We start from the raw sequence: 18,611 nt of genomic DNA on the forward strand, positions 1-18,611 counted from the left end.
GAGAACGACAAGATAAGGGCATAGGGGAGAGAATTCAGAACGTTGATCAAGGCAACTTCACTCCTATAGTGTTCACAACCTCTGGTGGGATGGGACCAAGTGCAAGAAGCTTCTATGCCAAACTCACGGAGGTGATATCCGACAGAAACAGCAGCCCAGAAGTTATGTTACAGCCTGTATGAGATGTCGACTGTCCTTCTCTCTCCTTAGGTCGGCTTGTAGTGGATTTCTCCCCTACAAACGCTGTTTGTCGCTGCGTAGCCGACCCCACGAATTCCACAGTGTGTTCCTCGTGGTCTAGGTCAACCAGCGCCGCCATACATCACGGAGTGGGGGTCAACTACTAAGCCACGCCTATCCCCCGCTAATTATGACCTGACCTCGTGGTGACCTGGCTCTTTCTACCTACACCAACCAGCCAGCAACACCTCCTCCTCCTCCGCCTGCCTGGCGGTCCTCGCTCCCGCCGGCGAGCATGGCGACCCACAAGCTGGTCCTCCTCTGAGCATCCTCACCAACCAGCTCTCTCTACATCACGCTTGTAACCATGCTGCCTTCCCAGCACCAAGCTACATTGTACATCCAATACAACATGTATACAGAGAGCACATTGTGAGTTTCCTTTCTCCACCTCATCCTGAGTGTGAACCAAACATCCCATACCCCACAGGCTTTGCTCTGCCTCAGGGAACGAGAGCTTCAGCCTTAAAGCCGACAACAGTTGCAGATATTGACTGTGAGGCTACAGTCACTGAATGCCAACACAGTTAGGATAGCTACTTATGTATTAGGATATGTAATATTAAGGTAATAAAATGGTGGCGAAGGAATGGCTATTGGGGGAGGCTGGAGGCCATTTAAAAAAAAGTAGCAGTAGTAATACCTGTACTGTATTGACAGTAACATAAATAATATTATTAATGATTAAAGTTTATGATAATGAATTAATGACAATATAATATTGCCACTATTGACAATCACAAGGTATACTACTGTTACAAACTGCCATACAGTAGTTAATAGTCTGGTTGGGTTGCTCGTCCTGAGACAACACACGCGTCTTCGAGTGTTGATATTCCGAATAAGAAAATAATTTTAAATGTATTTTATCGTTATCTGTTATGTTTGATACAGTTTTATCTTTATTTCCGTTTGTTTGTTTGTTTGTTTGCAAGGTAAATAAAACGAGATAAACAATATAAACAATTCTGGATAATTATCTTTTATCACCAGTTGACTGACACCACTTTGTGAGGTTGGAGTCACGTAGTCATACCCAGTGCCAACTTTGTACATATGTTCTCAAACAAACATTATGTATGTTCTATTACCACAATATCGATAGCAAAAAATTATATATGATATACATTGTAAATAAGGTTTTAAATTTAGTTTTTTATTTTATAATATGTTTTTAATGTCAAATAGTAAACAAACTCTTCGAAACGGTGAAATCTTTTTAATAAATGAACGTTATGTTAAACTTGCCTTTAAATTATATATTAATTTTGGGAGGTATTTTATGAAATTTCAAATATATCGACTGGTTGTGAAGTATATTTTGTTTTATTTTTTTGCATTAATAGCGTATACGAAGTTGTTACTATAGCATTCGAACAGTTGATACCAAACATTCATAGCAATTTCAAATATAAAATTTTACCATAACTCAATATAAACGAGACATAGAATTATCAGATATTAATTTTAATCCAAATAAAATAATTTTAGGTTTAATATCAACATAAAGCCTTAATTGGTAAGTATTAAGGTGTTTTTTTTTTCCTGTTAACGCTATAGATGAACGCCCATTTATTATTGTGTGTGAGAGGTGGAGAGAGAGAGTTACTACCATAATGACTTCTTTAATCCAGAATATAGGCAGATTAGCTGTGAGGACGTTCCGGCGTGACCCCAAATTACCAGCAGGAGCATTTACCAGCCACTACGAACAACTGTACAATCTGTTAAATGCCGTGACGACCCAGGATATTAACTTAGACCTCGGACTGTTGCATGACCACGGCGCCTTCACTGTGAGATATTAACCCCTTATATTATAACACTAACTTGTTATATATTCACTATACACACACTAACTTGTTATATATTCACTATACACACACTAACTTGTTATATATTTACTATACACACACTAACTTGTTATATATTCACTATACACACACTAACTTGTTATATATTCACTATACACACACTAACTTGTTATATATTCACTATACACACACTAACTTGTTATATATTCACTATACACACACTAACTCTATTGTCACACGTAGAAATATTTCACTAGTAATAAATTTGTTACATCCTTAGTTAATGATCACTTTCTACAACTTTACCATAAGACGTTAAATTTTTGGTTAAGGTAAAGTTCTTGGTAATACTTGATGATGCTTTTGCACGTATACCACATATGTTCTTTGAGAAATATTGTATTTCAGACAACTTATTCCCTCGCTTATAAGAATTACAAATAATGGTGAATTAAAATTTTTCATTTTAGTGGGTAATTCTGGAGCAGATGGCTGACACCAGAATGTGTTGATCAATTTCATTAATTTTTTCCACAGATTTTCTTTGGATAATAGTAAGGGTAAATATTCGTCCATTGGCTGCCCTCAGATTTTGATAAAAAAAATAGTTTGTTTGTTTTTTGGTGTATTAGTGTGTGTTTTACTCAAATCTGACCTTCATTTCTTGTGCAAATTAGCAGGGTTTTTTTAATTAAAATTTTAATTTGTAACAGAAACCACTAATTTACACCAAAATGGCGGTCAGGTTCAAATAAAACGCACCATAAAACACCCAAAAAAAATCCTAACCTAAGCTAACCTCACTTAACCTAACTTAACCTAACCTAACCATTTTGGGGGGACCTTACCTGCTACTTTGGTGGAGGATGCAGCTGGGCAATCTGGTATGCTTATGGATAGACAAAAGAATTTCTGCCTTTTCTTAAAAATAAACAATTTCCACATGTAGGACAGTCTTGGTAGGACACTGTGATCTTATAATATTTAGATTGCCTCACTGTTGTTCTGATAAACTCGCTGAATAACAGCTAGATAAGGGAGAGAGCACCCTTCGCATGCCATCACGATCCTTCAAAATGGCTGCTTCAAAATGATTGGCCAGCCAAGTCACATGATATAATACTTGAAGGTCATTGGTTGCCATGTCGCTAAGAGGTGGAGGAGTGGACGAGAAAAGTGAGGGGAGGAGGAGAGAAATGACTCGGGTAACATGGCGTGTACAGAAATTTACGCCTCGAAATTTGTGAAATACTCCGTTAATATTCATTTGCAATAAAAATTATATTTAAGTTTTGTTTCTTTTTTATAGTCTTTGTGTCTAAAATTTAAAAATTGGAAACCTGCGGACAGCCAATGGACGAATATTAACCATAGTAAGTAATAAAAATGATACAGGTACAACATTGCACATCTTTTGATAATAGTAAGTAATAAAAATGATACGACAATGCACAGAACCTAATAAAACCTGACCTAACCAACCAAAGAAACATACCTAACCTTACCATATTTTCTAGCTGGGGGCCTCTGCCCCCGGACCCCCACCATATTAAACAGAAAGAGCTTACTTTGAGATCTGATACCAATGAAAGAAACTCTTTTGAAGTGACATGGTGTAATTTTACGTTTTATGTAGATGTGAGAGTACACTCGGACCGAGCAGGTCGGTTGTTTTGCACGTAAAGAAACAGAGCAGACGAAAACATGCACCAACAGTGGCAAAATTTTTGGAGGAATATTTTTAGTAAATAATTAATTTTTTTGTGTAGAAAGCACGTAGAGACATCATTTTAGTGTCATGTGATCAGTTTTTCACTGTGTTTAACCCCACAATTTCCCTCATCCTTCATTCCCTACCCACTACGGTTGATCTATGATTGTAGATAGAGAAAAACTAAAAAAATATGTATTCAGTAATTAAAATAAAAAGTTGTCATATCATTTCTATTACCTAGCTACTATAATATCATTCAACTACATCTGTGGGAAAATTAAAAGACGTCGAACAACTCCTTCTGGTGTTTGCCATCTATGCCAGTATTACCTCTCTTTTTGTATGGTTTTCTATTGAGTAATGGCCTTTCATCCACCATGTCCATCCAATACCATTTTTTCACATGATCTGTTACAGTGACCATTCCATACCTTCAAATCCTTCAGGAACTGCTATTTTATATGATTTATCCAATATATGGTGACCCAGCTTAAGCTAAAGTTATCTAAGGGAGTGAAAAATAAAAGGCACAGGATACAGGTATGGCAGCCATATGCAAAACGTTGATATCTATTGGTATGGTAGCCTAATGTGCATAAGTGGTAGGCAGACTATGCATTGATATTTATTAAGATAACCTTCTTTCTGACTAATCTAACCTAACGTTACCTAACCTACAGCACAATCTGACCAATAACAGCACAGTCTGTCAATACTGCTGCCATACATATAGCCAGTGTGATTTTTTACACATGGCTGCCGTACCTGTATCCACTACGAAAAAAAAAAGACAAAATAGGCTATTGTGTGCCTAAAACAAAATTTCCTATTGTTCAGATTTTAATTAGAGATGTGGGCCAGTTGAGGGGGGGCACAGTGTTGGTTGAGCAGGGGTACAGTGTTGGTTGAGCAGTAGCACAGTGTTGGTTGAGCAGGGACACAGTGTTGGTCAAGCAGGAGCAGTGTTAGTTGAGCAGGAGCACCGTGTTGGTTGAGCAGGAGCACAATGTGGTTGAGCAGGGGCACATTGTTGATTGAGCAGGGGCACAGTGTTGGTCGAGCAGGGGTACTGTCAGGCTGTGCAGGTTAGCAGTACCTGGCAGCCCGGAATAGGGGCCGGACAAGTCATTTTTCATATTCATGTACCCAGCAGGAACATGACATCATCCCTCAGGTTTTCACTGTATAATATAGCTTCTATGGTTGGATGAGTAGTTCGTACGCTTGGGTGGTGTAATACAGCTACTATACTTGGGTGGTGTATAGTTACTATAGTTGGGTATTGTAATATAGCTACTATAGTTAGGTGGTGTAATATAGCTATTATAGTTAAGTGGTGTAATATAGCTACTACAGTTAGGTGATGTAATATTGCTACTATAGTTGGGCGATGTATTATAGCTACTATAGTTGGGTAGTGTAATATAGCTACTATAGTTGGACAGTATGACACACGTACTCAACCAAGCCCAGAGCACTATTAGTTAAGGCACGGGAAGCACACATACTTCTGTCTTTTATTTTTATTTCTCCAGAGTTAATTTATCCAACTTGATCTTCTAGCAGATGTTTCTTTTCCAGAGAGTGGGGTCTTATTAAAACTAGTCTCCTCAATAGATAATAAGAGTTTTATATTCCTTTAAGTAGAGTTTTAAATACTGTACCAGTAAGTGTATCTGTGCTATAAATTTATGCCATACTGTAGTATGAGTACATACTGTATTGCTTCACGTTACTTTTAACTGTTATGACGCCAGGTGAACAATACACTGGACTGTACAATCAATCAGTCAATTATCCAACCTGAGCTCATGGTGTTTATGATTGGCATTTCTTAGAAGTAGATCAATTAATGTGAAGGAAATCAGTTACAGTATTGTTTTGTCAACAGGCCAGCAAGGACGGAGCTCCTGTTACTTATATGCAGTTGTACGAGAACAGTGACGTAACAATCTGTGTGTTCATCCTGAAGAATGGAGTACGACTACCACTGCACGACCATCCGGGAATGTATGGCCTCTTGAAGGTATTCCAGTGTATATTGAGAGTTTTATTAATACACAGCAGGAGTGTAAACTAGATCAGGAAGAGCACTTGTTAGGTAGGATGCTTTGTTATCGCTGGCCTCAGTAATTATCTGTGTTTTATCACATAAATAGATATACAGAATCATAAAACAAAATAATATGTGTTTGGTATTCTGGTAAGAATTTTTTAATGGCCCACAAATGTAAATCTTTAGCTTCCACATTGACTCTCAATGCTTCTTAACAAGTCACTGTACTGTACATAGTTGAGTCTTTAGGTTTAACACCATCACATAAGAGATGACTTCAGTCTTCATGATCCACAATAATTTTTTTAGCTTTACCTAACATAACATCTCTCGACCTCATTAATTCGCCCTTAACTCTTTGAACATGTACAGTCCCCTTCACTAGTACGTTTACAGGGCCTCATCATAATAAACATTCCACAAATCATTACATTCACATATTTGTTTTAATAGTGTTTTACTTTTATTCCATAGTATGTTTACTACTGAGAGTTTCCTCTGTCAAATGTAAACAAACACAGGGCTGCCACACTGCACAAAAACTTAAGAGCCCCTGTAAATGCACTGGTGAAGGAGACTGAACTATACAGTATATTGTTTCTAAGATGCATTCCCACGGATTTTCAGTTCTGCAATAAAATATGAAAATGGTAAATACACGTACAGTAGTCCTTTTTTACTACCATTTTTATCAAGGCTAAATCTTGAAGTTTTCATTAATATTTATGAAAAACAGTATCTGACAGCAAGGGAAAACTACAAATAAAACATAAAAATAAAGAGTTGTGGATTGCTCATTTTATGCAATAAAAAAATTAGTTAAAATTTTATCAAATAATATTTTGTTATATCTTTTGATTTCAGGTAAAGCAAAACAGTAAAATTATTCAAACTATTTTTGTACTCTGGTGGAAGAAAAATATTGGGAGGTAAAATTAATGATTTAAATGTATGTTAGCAGCCATACACCGCCAACCTATTAATAAACAAGGTACCATATATTTTAATAATAGTATACCTTTATTTATGCATTATGATAAATAACACACAAGCATATTTTGACCTTATTACATAGATAATTTATCTAAATACAGTTACAGTGTAAACAAAGTAACAAATGCATCACAGTGTGGGTGGTGGTGGTGATCAGCTCAGTGTCATTGTTTATGGGAGAGGTTGTCTCCATATGGCAACAGTTACTGGGTCTTTCATCTACCATGTGGGAGAAGGAGTGTGGAGGATTGCTTCAATGAAGTGGCACACTTTTTGGCAGATGTGGAGAGAACTTAAACTCTGTGTTTATTCATATTCCTGATATATTCGACTACGGTGGTTCACCTCATCCTAAGTATTAAGGCTTGCCCATCTCCTTCACCCTCTATCTCTCGTATCTTCTTCTGAGTTATTCTAACTAATGTTTTATCATTCATGTGTGATATGCACAAGGGGAAATTTTATCATTCATATATCATATACACAAGGACAACTTTAATCATTTATGTGTGAGATACTGTAATCAAGAGCAAATTTAATTATTCATGTTTCCCAGCCTTAACTACAGTCAGTAAAAAAAATTTTGAGACTTCAGACTCAGTTGATGTATCGATTGGGTTGGTACCTCTGACTATAGTAAACCCTTACTTGTCAATAATGTTCTGTGAAAAAGGTTTATCAATAATGCCTTACATGATATCATAAATGACATTAAACATTTGTGGCTTTTTGTTTTTATTTTGTATAATATCTAAGACATGTATGCTTACCCATGTCATTATGGTCGGCATGGCAATCTAAGAATTAAGACGCCATTATATATCTGGTTACCAAGTTCCTGGATATAAACCATCACAACAATTCTTCATATAATAATAAATTGTTATGAAATCATAGCAATAATATTATTTATCTGTTAACAAAAGTAAGTGTCAACAGCCTCTCATTAATTTGCTTGAAAGAAATGAAAATAAATGCATACTTATCTTCTGTTTCTCAGAGGACAGTCATGAAGCACTAATGGTGGTCTGAGGATATTAGATACAAATATGGAGTTTCATTCATTATTCAACGATGACCTGCCATGTGTGACTTGTAGCCATATGAATTGTCCACAATCATCCACTCAAGATGGAAGGAAGAAAAAAAATAATAAGAACTCAAAGGAAACGAGTTGGGATTATTGCCCTTCACTCTCGGGGTCGCTGAGGTGGTTCACCAGATTATTGTCAGGGAGTCCACAGTAGCAAGGTGGTTAAGTTGCCTTTCCTCTCAATGTGTTTTCCTTCTTTTATATATATATATATATATATATATATATATATATATATATATATATATATATATATATATATATATATATATATATATATATATATATATATATATATATATATATATATATATATATACAAGTATATATGTATATATATTCGTACAGTACATCCTCGCCAACCGCAGATTTCCCATCCGCGGATTCTTGGTATCCACGGTTTTTACTCTATATCACATCACCAACCACAGGATTGAAGTTCGAGTATACACAGATTAGTGTCGCATCTTTATCCCTTCGTGGTCTAATGTATTCCACTGTAAATGTGAGGAATGAATAAAGGTAATATAGTAAATAAAAAATACTGCATTGCCATTTGGCAATTGTTTCACTAAGGTCACGGGAAACATGAGTGCGCTCTTTCCCACCATCATGGGCTATATTTCGTGGACATAATAAGTGTTTATTCTCTGTGTTTTTGACATTATGAGAACCATTTCTTTATTTATTTTTTTTTGCACATTCTGTATGAACTATTGTGTGTGCATGTTACAGTGTAAAAAAAAAAGAAGAATAAATTACATATATTTACCCAAAAATACTAGTTGAAAAATAACAATAACACAGCTTGGCCTGGTAGGGGGAGAGCTAGGGGGATGTAGCTACAAGAACAGTCTACCTTGGCAACTGCCAAGTACACACACACGAGAGCACACACCTCGATAAATCGGATTTCGCTTTTCTCTGTCTCTGAGATGCTCTGGTCACCATAAATGCTAAAAATAAAGAAATGGGGAAGATAAATAAAAAAATCTTATGAAATGAACAACATTTAATGAATACTGTTCAGTGGTCTAATCAAATTTGCTATAGGCCTACTGAGAACTAAGACACTTGAGTCTGAAAGCGGGCTGGGGCGGATCAGGTTTATTTATTTATTGATTCAGTATTGTATTCTCATATGATTGGCCTCCTTTGGTTTATTGCTCATCAAGATTAATATAACAACTTCAAAAATAGAGAAAACATACAATACTGTATGTAATTTGTAATATGATTTGAAAATAAAAGGATAAATTGTATCAGAAGGTCATTTACTCAAGATGCTTTCGTGTGAGAGCTTTCTTTTTACTTTTATCCTCTTCGCCACTGATCGGCTCGTTAGTCGCTTGGGCGATCGGTTACGTCTCCGATTACTTTTCCTTTTCATTTATCTTCTTCACCAAAAGATCGGCTCACTAGCCGCCCGGACGATCGGTCACGTCTCTGTCATGCATTGTTGGCAAATACTGGGCATGCACCGGCTCCTGAATGTACCTGAACCCGCTCCAGTGTTGGTCAAATCTTGTCTGAAAGAGCTCACACTCGGTGCCATCACAACACTCTCTGGTAGATTGTTCCAAGAGTTTACAACCCTCACTCCGAAAAAGTTTGCCCTCACAGTTTTCTGGACTTGCGGCTTCTTCAATCTTGAGCTGTGACCCCTTGTGGGGCGAGCGTCCGCCAGCTCCAAGTAAGGACACTCAACTGAGTAGTGCCCCCTGAGATGCTTATACACCTCAACTAAGTCACCCCTTGCCCGTCTGTAGTATAAGCTAGGCAAGTTCAGGCGCTCCAATCTCTCAGGGTAGCTGAGGTGCCGAAGTGCAGGCACCAGTCTGGTGGCCCTCCTTTGAACATTTTCAACCAATTGACAGTCCCTAGCATATCTCGGGGACCAGATGGGGTGACAGTACTCCAGATGGGGAAGCACTTCACTCCTGAAGATCATTACGAGGGACGGACCGTCTAGATATCTGAACGACCTTCTTATAAGACCCAATAATTTATTTGCCTGATTTACCTTCTTCTCACAATGGCCCGAGAACTTCAGCTCATTGTCAACATACACACCTAGGTCCTTCTCACACAGTCTCAACTAGTGCAGTTTCTTCATCACGTTGGGACATATGATACGCCTCCTTACCGTTGGTACGCCCCAGGTGCATCCTCTTACACTTCGTGACATTGAATCTCAGCAGCCATTTCTTCGACCATTCCTGGAGCCCACAGACCAGCTTACAACAGGGGTCACTATAATACACTGGATAGTATTTGCTCTGAAGATACCTTCTTAAAAATGTTATTTACTACCTTTGAGTGTTATATGATGACTAAAATTGGCTACTTGTACACTTAGACAAATGGTTTATGAATAAACCAGGCTATATGCAGATGCATAATACTGTATACTCAGTATTGATGCTAAATACACTACAATAGTATGTATTCAGTGGTGATAAATACACTGCAATAGTATTTATTAAGTGATGATAAATACACAACTGTACTGTACTGTACCTGGCGCCGAATGATCCTAAATTATATGAGAACTGTGGTGGAATTGCGTAAAGAAGTGTTAAAGGAATCTTGTGGGAGTTAGGGGGAGGGAGCCACCCATCCATGCTACCCACCCTTCCCACTGCTAGCTGCTCCCAGATAAACATTCGTCTTCCACATACAATATACTCCTACAATTATTTGTTGTTATTTTTATCTTTATAGTACTGCACAGTATACAGTTTTCTCTTTATTCATAAAGCAAAATCTGTGGTTACTTGCATGTAACACTCTACAGTAAATAACAATCATCTCGGTGACAACCAGACTTTATGTCTGATTTTCAACCCAGAGAGTTATTTAAAAAAAATTCTTGTTGATGTAATATTCTTTTAATAACCTTGTTATATACTTAAATACCTTAGTTGTTGAAGTGTAGTAATAACATAACATAACTGATTTTCTTTAAACAGTTAAGATAAGCAGTGTTATCTCTCTCCCCCCCCCCCCGTCTTATATATTCGCTTCTCTCGGACTTTCAATTTTTCGGACTGGGGTCTGCCCCAATTAGTCCGATTAATTGAGGTTCTACTGTAATGTAGTTGTAAGGAATGAAAATTGTACAGTATTTGCTTTTAAGTGAAAAATCTTTTTTTTTTTCAGGTGGTTCATGGTGCCGTGTCAGTTCAAAGTTATAGTTTCATTGGAGACACAACCGTAGAAGGACCACAAAGTGGGCTAATGGGTAGCCCAACTCTCTCTGACATTTTACCTGCAACGAAACACCAACTGCTTAAAGTGTGTGCAAGTGATCCTGCATGCCGACTCTGTCCCGGTGAGCAAAATATACATGAAATATATTCTCTAGATGGACCGGCAGCATTTCTCGATATCTTGTCACCGCCATACGGAACGGACGAACGTTTTGGTTTGGAGCGAGACTGTCATTATTATCAAGAGATAGAAAGTAGATGGGAAGTTTCACAAAGAGAGAGTAACCTTGTTTGGCTCGTTAACGTACCCACCCCGAGTGATTTTTGGTGCGATCAGACAGAATATAAAGGACCCATAATTAGTGAGGATGGTGATGAACACGGCTCTTAAGATCATACATAATTCTTGATAAAATATGGTTTTATTTTTTACAACACTGATGAAGTTAATCAACAGTGGATTGTGATTCTTCTACTGTAATACAGTTGTCTGTCCAATTTAAATGTTTTGTTAGGGATATGGATTTACCAAGATATTAATACAATGCTCTGACCATTATAAGCTGTAATGATGGCCAAATTGACTTTGGGTGATTTTTTATATCAATAGGAGCACAACTTTCTATGTCATCTTAGAAGCTAACATTATGCAGTTTTTTATCTTGATAAAAATATTGCAATCTCAGGAAGTGATAAGTCTTATTGCCACACAAACTGGGTTTGGTCAAACAAAAGTTTTGATATAGACGCATGCTTCTCACATTCTCTAGTCCCGTACTGCATATAATTTTTGGACATAAATGTTACAATGAAAATAAAGCAGACAGTAACTACATTAATATATATGTCGGCAACTTTAAAGTACGACTTTCCACTGATCTTGGTAATCCTGTTAACGCTAGTCAGCTGTGTAGTGTTTGTGTGTTGGCTGAGATGATGATTGTACACCCACAACAATGATTATGTTCATCTTATTTATTGTGGATTGTTATTTTATACTTTATTTCAAAAAAGGATCTTATCAGAGTTGTTTGCCTGAGGTACCTACTGTTGTAACATTAAGCACCTCAGGTACCTACTGTTGTAACATTAAACACCTTAGCTACCTACTGTTGTAACATTAAGCACCTCAGGTACCTACTGTTGTAACATTAAGCACCTCAGGTACCTACTGTTGTAACATTAAATACCTTAGGTACCTACTGTTATAACATTAAACACCTTAGGTACTTCCTGTTGTAACATTAAACACCTTAAGTACTTCCTGTTGTAACATTATACCCTTAGGTACTTCCTGTTGTAACATTAAACACCTTAGGTACTTCCTGTTGTAACATCAAATGCCTTAAGCCTTTGTTGTAACATTAAGGGGAGTTTCCGGCTTTAAGGTGTAGGTGCTTTTGATTTTGGTCGATTGTTGTTATATTCCTAACATCAATTAAGGATCATATGTACATCAATTCTAGCTCCATAACGCCCTTCTTTCCTTTCAATTTTTTCAACCCTTTAGACCCTTTCTCACTCCTTTCTGAATTTTCAAGGAAGTATTTCTCCTTTACTTTTTTCTACTTTGCTTTGAAATTCATATTGCAAAGAGATCTATTATTGTCATTGAATATTACAAGGCGATATGTTTGTTTTTGTCTTTGGTTTTAAGGATATAATTTTTTTAAGTTTGGTAAAAATTTTTGTCAAAATATTGAGATAAAATATTCAGCCAAAAATATATCTTACACGATAGAAAAAATTGGAAGATGGAATTATGTTGAGGAAAAGTTCTTCCTGTGCTGAGTTTTTGTTTCATTGAAATCAGTCAAAAACTGGCAGAGAAATTCTATTCCGAGTGTTGGAAAAGTTCATTTTGAGATATAGGCTGATAAAGTTTCTCAACTTTTCTCCCCTTTGTACGTGCTCATTCTGAGTTGATTTTAGCTGTAATATTTATTATTATTTTTTTTTTTTTTTACATCTCCAACTGAACTCCAGTTATATTCTTCACATGAGGTAGAGGGGAGGGGTGGAAGGCTGGGCTGGGCTGCCTCGGGGTGTCTCGTGGGACAGCTGTTACCGTCGTCAGTCTTAGCGATATTTTCTTTTTCTTTTTTACTCCTCTTGGATTTAGCAGTGCTCTTGGCACGTGCTTCCTTTAGTTGTCTTTTATGTTTTGAATCACGTGTCATCGTGATATTCGAGGAGAGAAGCCTGGTACAACAGTACAAGTGAGGTAAGTTGATCAGCACAGCAGAGTGCACACCCCTCCTTGACAAGGCCTCAGACCTACTGATTAATGGTGTGTTTACTTCCCCGCACTTGCCAGAGAGGAAGGGAGTTGCCTGAAATCAATTTCTAAAGTCTTTTGTGCCATTTATTTCCTATTTTGGGAGAAAATATTTTACCACAATCATTCATATGGCTACCCAAAGGAACACGCGGGGGGGGGGGGCATACATAGCTGCATAAATATTACGAAATTTGCGATAAGATTCTGTCCACATACGGAATTTTTCATATACAGTAGTACCCCGATTTACGCGGTCAATTGAACCCACGGGGTTCCGCGGAAAGTGAACAACAGAACATATGGGTTTAATTCCAATAGAGACTGGTCCGACCCCCAAACTCCACTTTTTCCGACACAATACCTACAGTATGTTGTAGTAAAAATAACATCTTAATTTTATGATGGTATGCACACAATTAATATTTAAGAGAAATACAGTCGCCAGGTTAATGTCCATTCAAATAATGGACTCAACTCACCCTCCCCCCTCTTCCCAGCTCACTGGCTCCTACCTCTCTGAGAAATGTTTGGGTGAAAACACTAGATTTTAACGTTTAGTAATAAAAAATACCTCAGACTAAAGTTAGGATAATATAATTGACATTTCTGGATTCTTTGCTGGTCAGGGAATATTTTGAATGTAAACTTCAAATATTTTGCACAAAACATAAATTATTTGCTTTGTGTAAACCAAATTATTACATTAGATCTAAAATTTGTATGTCTAATGCAAAATCCATGATGTTTATATTCAAAATGATCATCATATTGTAAGAATTCCAGCAATGTAAATTATATTCTGGCCGGGTAATTTGTATGAATTTTATGAGCTAAATAAAAAATTATACTTCACCCGCGTATATGAGTAGATGCACCGCAGAAAGTGAATGTCCGGTTCTGGCGAGGTACCGCGTAAATGAGGAATCGCTGAAAGTGAAACCGCGTAAAGCGGGGTAATACTGTATTATATTTTTTTCGTTTGTCATCCATCGAAGCCGGAAATTCCTTTTAAATACCTTAGGTACCTTCTGTTGTAACATTAAAGACCTTAGGTACCTACTGTTGTAACATTAAAGACCTTAGGTACCTACTGTTGTAACATTAAAGACCTTAGGTACCTACTGTTGTAACATTAAAGACCTTAGGTACCTACTGTTGTAACATTAAAGACCTTAGGTACCTACTGTTGTAACATTAAAGACCTTAGGTACCTACTGTTGTAACATTAAAGACCTTAGGTACCTACTGTTGTAACATTAAAGACCTTAGGTACCTACTGTTGTAACATTAAAGACCTTAGGTACCTACTGTTGTAACATTAAAGACCTTAGGTACCTACTGTTGTAACATTAAAGACCTTAGGTACCTACTGTTGTAACATTAAAGACCTTAGGTACCTACTGTTGTAACATTAAAGACCTTAGGTACCTACTGTTGTAACATTAAAGACCTTAGGTACCTACTGTTGTAACATTAAAGACCTTAGGTACCTTCTGTGGTAACATTAAACACCTTAGGTACAATTGACTCCACTCCTGACATTACCACCTAGCTTTGCCAATCCTCTCTCTCCCTCAGGTGTGAACCTCCGAAATGTGAAACCGATTCATTCACTATTGAGCGGGAAAGAGAGTGGGGAGTGTGTCAATGGGATATTGGGTAATTGGTTCCAACTCACAGAAAAAGTATACATACAAAGTACTGTATACTGGTAATAGAATTAACAAAACATTAAATATAAACTAAATATAGTACTGTACTTTACAGTATACCGTACAATAATAAATAAAAAACAATAGAATACTGTATTTTAACTTACTTTGAGGTGTGTATGCCGTATTCCCAGCAGCTTTGTTTACATTTCAAACAGCTGATTGTAGTTGATGATGACATGCCATATTCTTTACAGAGTGCATTGGTTCTAATGCCCTCTTCGTGTTTCATAATAATTTCTGCACTGTATATTATCACTATGTTAACTAAATTTCAGAATGACCAATAATTTTATTATAAAAAATGCAGAAATATTCAAGAGACCAGATTTCTTAATGGTTACTCCACTGGAAATGAATGTAAACATAGAACTGATTACTGTATTGGTGGACTGGCCGATCAGCCGATCAGCTGATGCGCACAACAAAACGTGTTTCTCGTAAGGCTTTCTTTAATTTAAGTTTTGTTCGTTAATCGATCTGAAAATCCTAATGGGAGCTAATTCGTTAACCGAAATTTCGTTAATTGGACCGTTTGTTAATCGAGGGACTACTGTATATACAGTATGTAGTTACTAAATGTAAAAAAGTAACACTTGCCAGCACTGTAGGTGAGGAATGAAGTATCATAGTAGGAGACACAGATACTGTACTATACATGGTAGGTGACACAGGTAGGGTAGGTGACAGAGGCATGGTAGGTGACACAGAGGCATGGTATGTGACACAGAGGCATGGTAGGTGACACAGAGGCATGGTAGGTGACACAGGCATGGTAGGTGATGCAGGTGGCCAGTTATGCCGAGATTTTGCCAGATGATTTTATACATCACGGCTTTGCCCAAGTTATACTAATACATTCCAAGACCATATCCATGCCGAGTTATATGAAATTCCGAGTTATCAAATGCCGTGTCATCAAGGGTTTACTGTAACTGCTGGTGGAGGGTCAGTATTTTTGCAAGGTTTGACATGCTTATTGTAGGGCTGAATTCAACATATTCCTCATCTTCCTCTTCTAATCCAGGATCATTTGGTGACTCCTCTATTAACTGAAGAACATCGCTGTCAGGTAATTCTTGTTCAGTAGCTTCCACAAGGTTAATGATGTCAGCAGATTCTAGGTCTTCAAAACCCTCTTGCTTTATTCAGGACCCAAGTCAAATGACCCTGTTCAAACGCAACAAAGTCAGGTTCTGTGTCAGGCAACAGCTTGCGCCAACCATTCAAGAGACATGTTTCACCGACTGCAGTCCAGGCCTTGCCAATAAACCGAACACCATGTAGAATGTTGAACTTATTCTTCCAGTACTATTGAACCGTGAGCTCCTCGTCCTCATCCATTGCCTTATGGATGGCCTCAAAGGTAAGGTCCAGATAGAGCAGCTTGAATGTAGACATAACGTCTTGACTCATAGGCTGCGGCAGTAATGTAGTTTGTGGAGATAGATAAATAACTTTTATTTCACTTTGAAGATTATTGAGGTTTGTAGGGTGGCCGGTGCAGTTATCTAACAGAAGAATAACTGAAGGCGATGTTTTTCTCGGCACAATAGTTCCTCATTTCTGTGCGGAAGTGAGTCATAAACCATTCCTCAAAAATAGGTTTGGTCATCCAGCCCTTCTTATTAGTACGCCAGTGCACAGGTAGGGTTAACATGCTTATGTTCTTGAAGGGACGAGGTCGAGCCGAGCGGTGTATTAGCAGGGGCTTACACTTGTAATCACGTGCAGCGTTGGTGCAGAAAAGAAGAGACACGTGATCCTTTGCAGCTTCGAAGCCTGGCATCCTTGCCTCTTCTTTGGCAAGGTAAGTCCTGTCAGGCATACGCTTCCAAAACAAAGCTCGATCAGCATTAAACACTTGGCAAGGTAAATATCCACCTTCCTGTATCACCTGACGAAACTCCTGTGGGTACCGACAAGCAGCTTCGGCAGTTGCAGTTTCATTAGACACCACCTTGTTTGTTACAGCGTATCTTGCTAAAACTTTCTTCAGCCAGCCCCTGCTTGTTTGAAAAATATGCTTATCCTTGTCGGGAACATCGGAACATTCAACCAAACTATTGTAAATGTGTCTTGCCTTGCTCTACAGCTTTTTTGTCATCACAGGAAGCTTCTTCTTGTAGCAATCATCCATCCACAAAAATAACCCCTTCTCCATTGATTGCAGAAATTAGTCCTTTTGAACCTTGACGATACGACTCACAGATCTTGAGGATGCTTCACTAAATGCTTTCATCACATCAGCGCAAACCTTATACACAGACCGTATGGCCGACTCATTGGCACCATATTCCCAACCCACTGCAGCGAACGTAACGCCATAACTTACTTTTTTTTATTACCTATCTTTTCCTGCAGAGAATACACACGTCTTCATTACTTAGCTGGATCAGGGACATTAACACTCTTCTTGTTCACAGGTGCCATGGTGAAGGGTAAGTAAAAGTTTAAAAAATTGCACCAAAAACAAACAAGGAGCAGGAAACCATCTTCAAACACCAACCAAAACAAGCAGGGAAACAATTGCTATCGCTGGAAGCTGGCGCCACGAGCCATGCTCCCATCTCTTGGCAGTTACTGTTACTGCTGTTGCTCTCGCGGACCCGCCGCTGTCCAGTGACCCCGTGATAATTCCACAATAACCCAGATCGATCAGTGGTAAGCGAACACATGGTAGCAATTGAGGATACCGTGATAAGCCAGATTAGGGAATATCGGGTCCCGTGAATATCGAGGATACATGTACAAACAATACCTCACTAGTCAGGAATCAAACCCTGGACATATATTCTGTGATTGGCTCACGCTGACGTGAGTTGCTTCTGCCCCACAGCAAACCAGATAATAGAAAATCAAACAAATATGATTTTACTTCATAATGAGAGGACATGATATTATTCCACTCTGTAAATTGTCTGCAGTGATTCGACTACCTGAGTAGAAATTGGGTGGTGGAGGGAGGAAGGTTGGGGGAATGGGTGGGTAGTCAAGGGTTCCTCCTGCACCTTCGTCCAGGGTTGCCGTCGCGTCTAGTGCTTGATATAGAACTTTAATATTTAACAGCTTTGCATAACAAACTGCACATTTGATAATAAAAATAATAATAATTTTTTATCCATTTAACCTAACTGTTTGACACGATTAAACTATGTGGTTTGCTGATTCTATATCGGACTGCTGCCCAGAGCTATTTTTGTTTTTAACAGTTTGTATTACAATAAATAAGTGTTGCTCACTTCCTGATTGTTTTGATTGCTAATTAATCCCTTCAGTACAACGTCGTCTTATCTATTTTATTCTGGCTACCGCCAGACGATTTTATTTAGCTGGGGAAGTTCCATCTCATAGTAAGGGGTTAAACAAAACTTTGTTGCTTCTACAAGATATAGATTCAAACATATCAATAATTTGCTCATAAATGCCCGCTTTTGCAAAGGAACACCAAAAATTAGAATATGAATTCATCCCCCTTTCATTCTAGTGTAAATTT

The 18,611-nt window shown here is 37.8% G+C and overlaps 1 protein-coding gene across 2 annotated transcripts; it reads left to right on the forward strand.

Annotated features, from left to right (window-relative positions):
• The first annotated feature begins 1,804 nt into the window (after positions 1-1,804).
• Positions 1,805-18,359, forward strand: LOC121865170 (2-aminoethanethiol dioxygenase-like). Of its 2 annotated transcripts, XM_042364479.1 has the most exons (4): positions 1,805-2,036; positions 5,660-5,794; positions 11,073-11,244; positions 17,542-18,359. In XM_042364479.1, the coding sequence occupies exons 1-4, from the start codon at positions 1,857-1,859 to the stop codon at positions 17,562-17,564; spliced, it is 510 nt and encodes a 169-aa protein (XP_042220413.1). In that variant the 5' UTR covers positions 1,805-1,856; the 3' UTR covers positions 17,565-18,359. The 2 variants fall into 2 exon arrangements, with proteins under 2 accessions (XP_042220413.1, XP_042220412.1); XM_042364478.1 differs by lacking the exon at positions 17,542-18,359 and having other exon boundaries at positions 11,073-12,425.
• The last annotated feature ends 252 nt before the right edge of the window (positions 18,360-18,611 follow it).

Source organism: Homarus americanus, unplaced genomic scaffold, assembly GCF_018991925.1.
Source record: "Homarus americanus isolate GMGI-L3 unplaced genomic scaffold, GMGI_Hamer_2.0 scaffold37678, whole genome shotgun sequence".
Lineage (NCBI taxonomy): Eukaryota > Metazoa > Arthropoda > Malacostraca > Decapoda > Nephropidae > Homarus > Homarus americanus.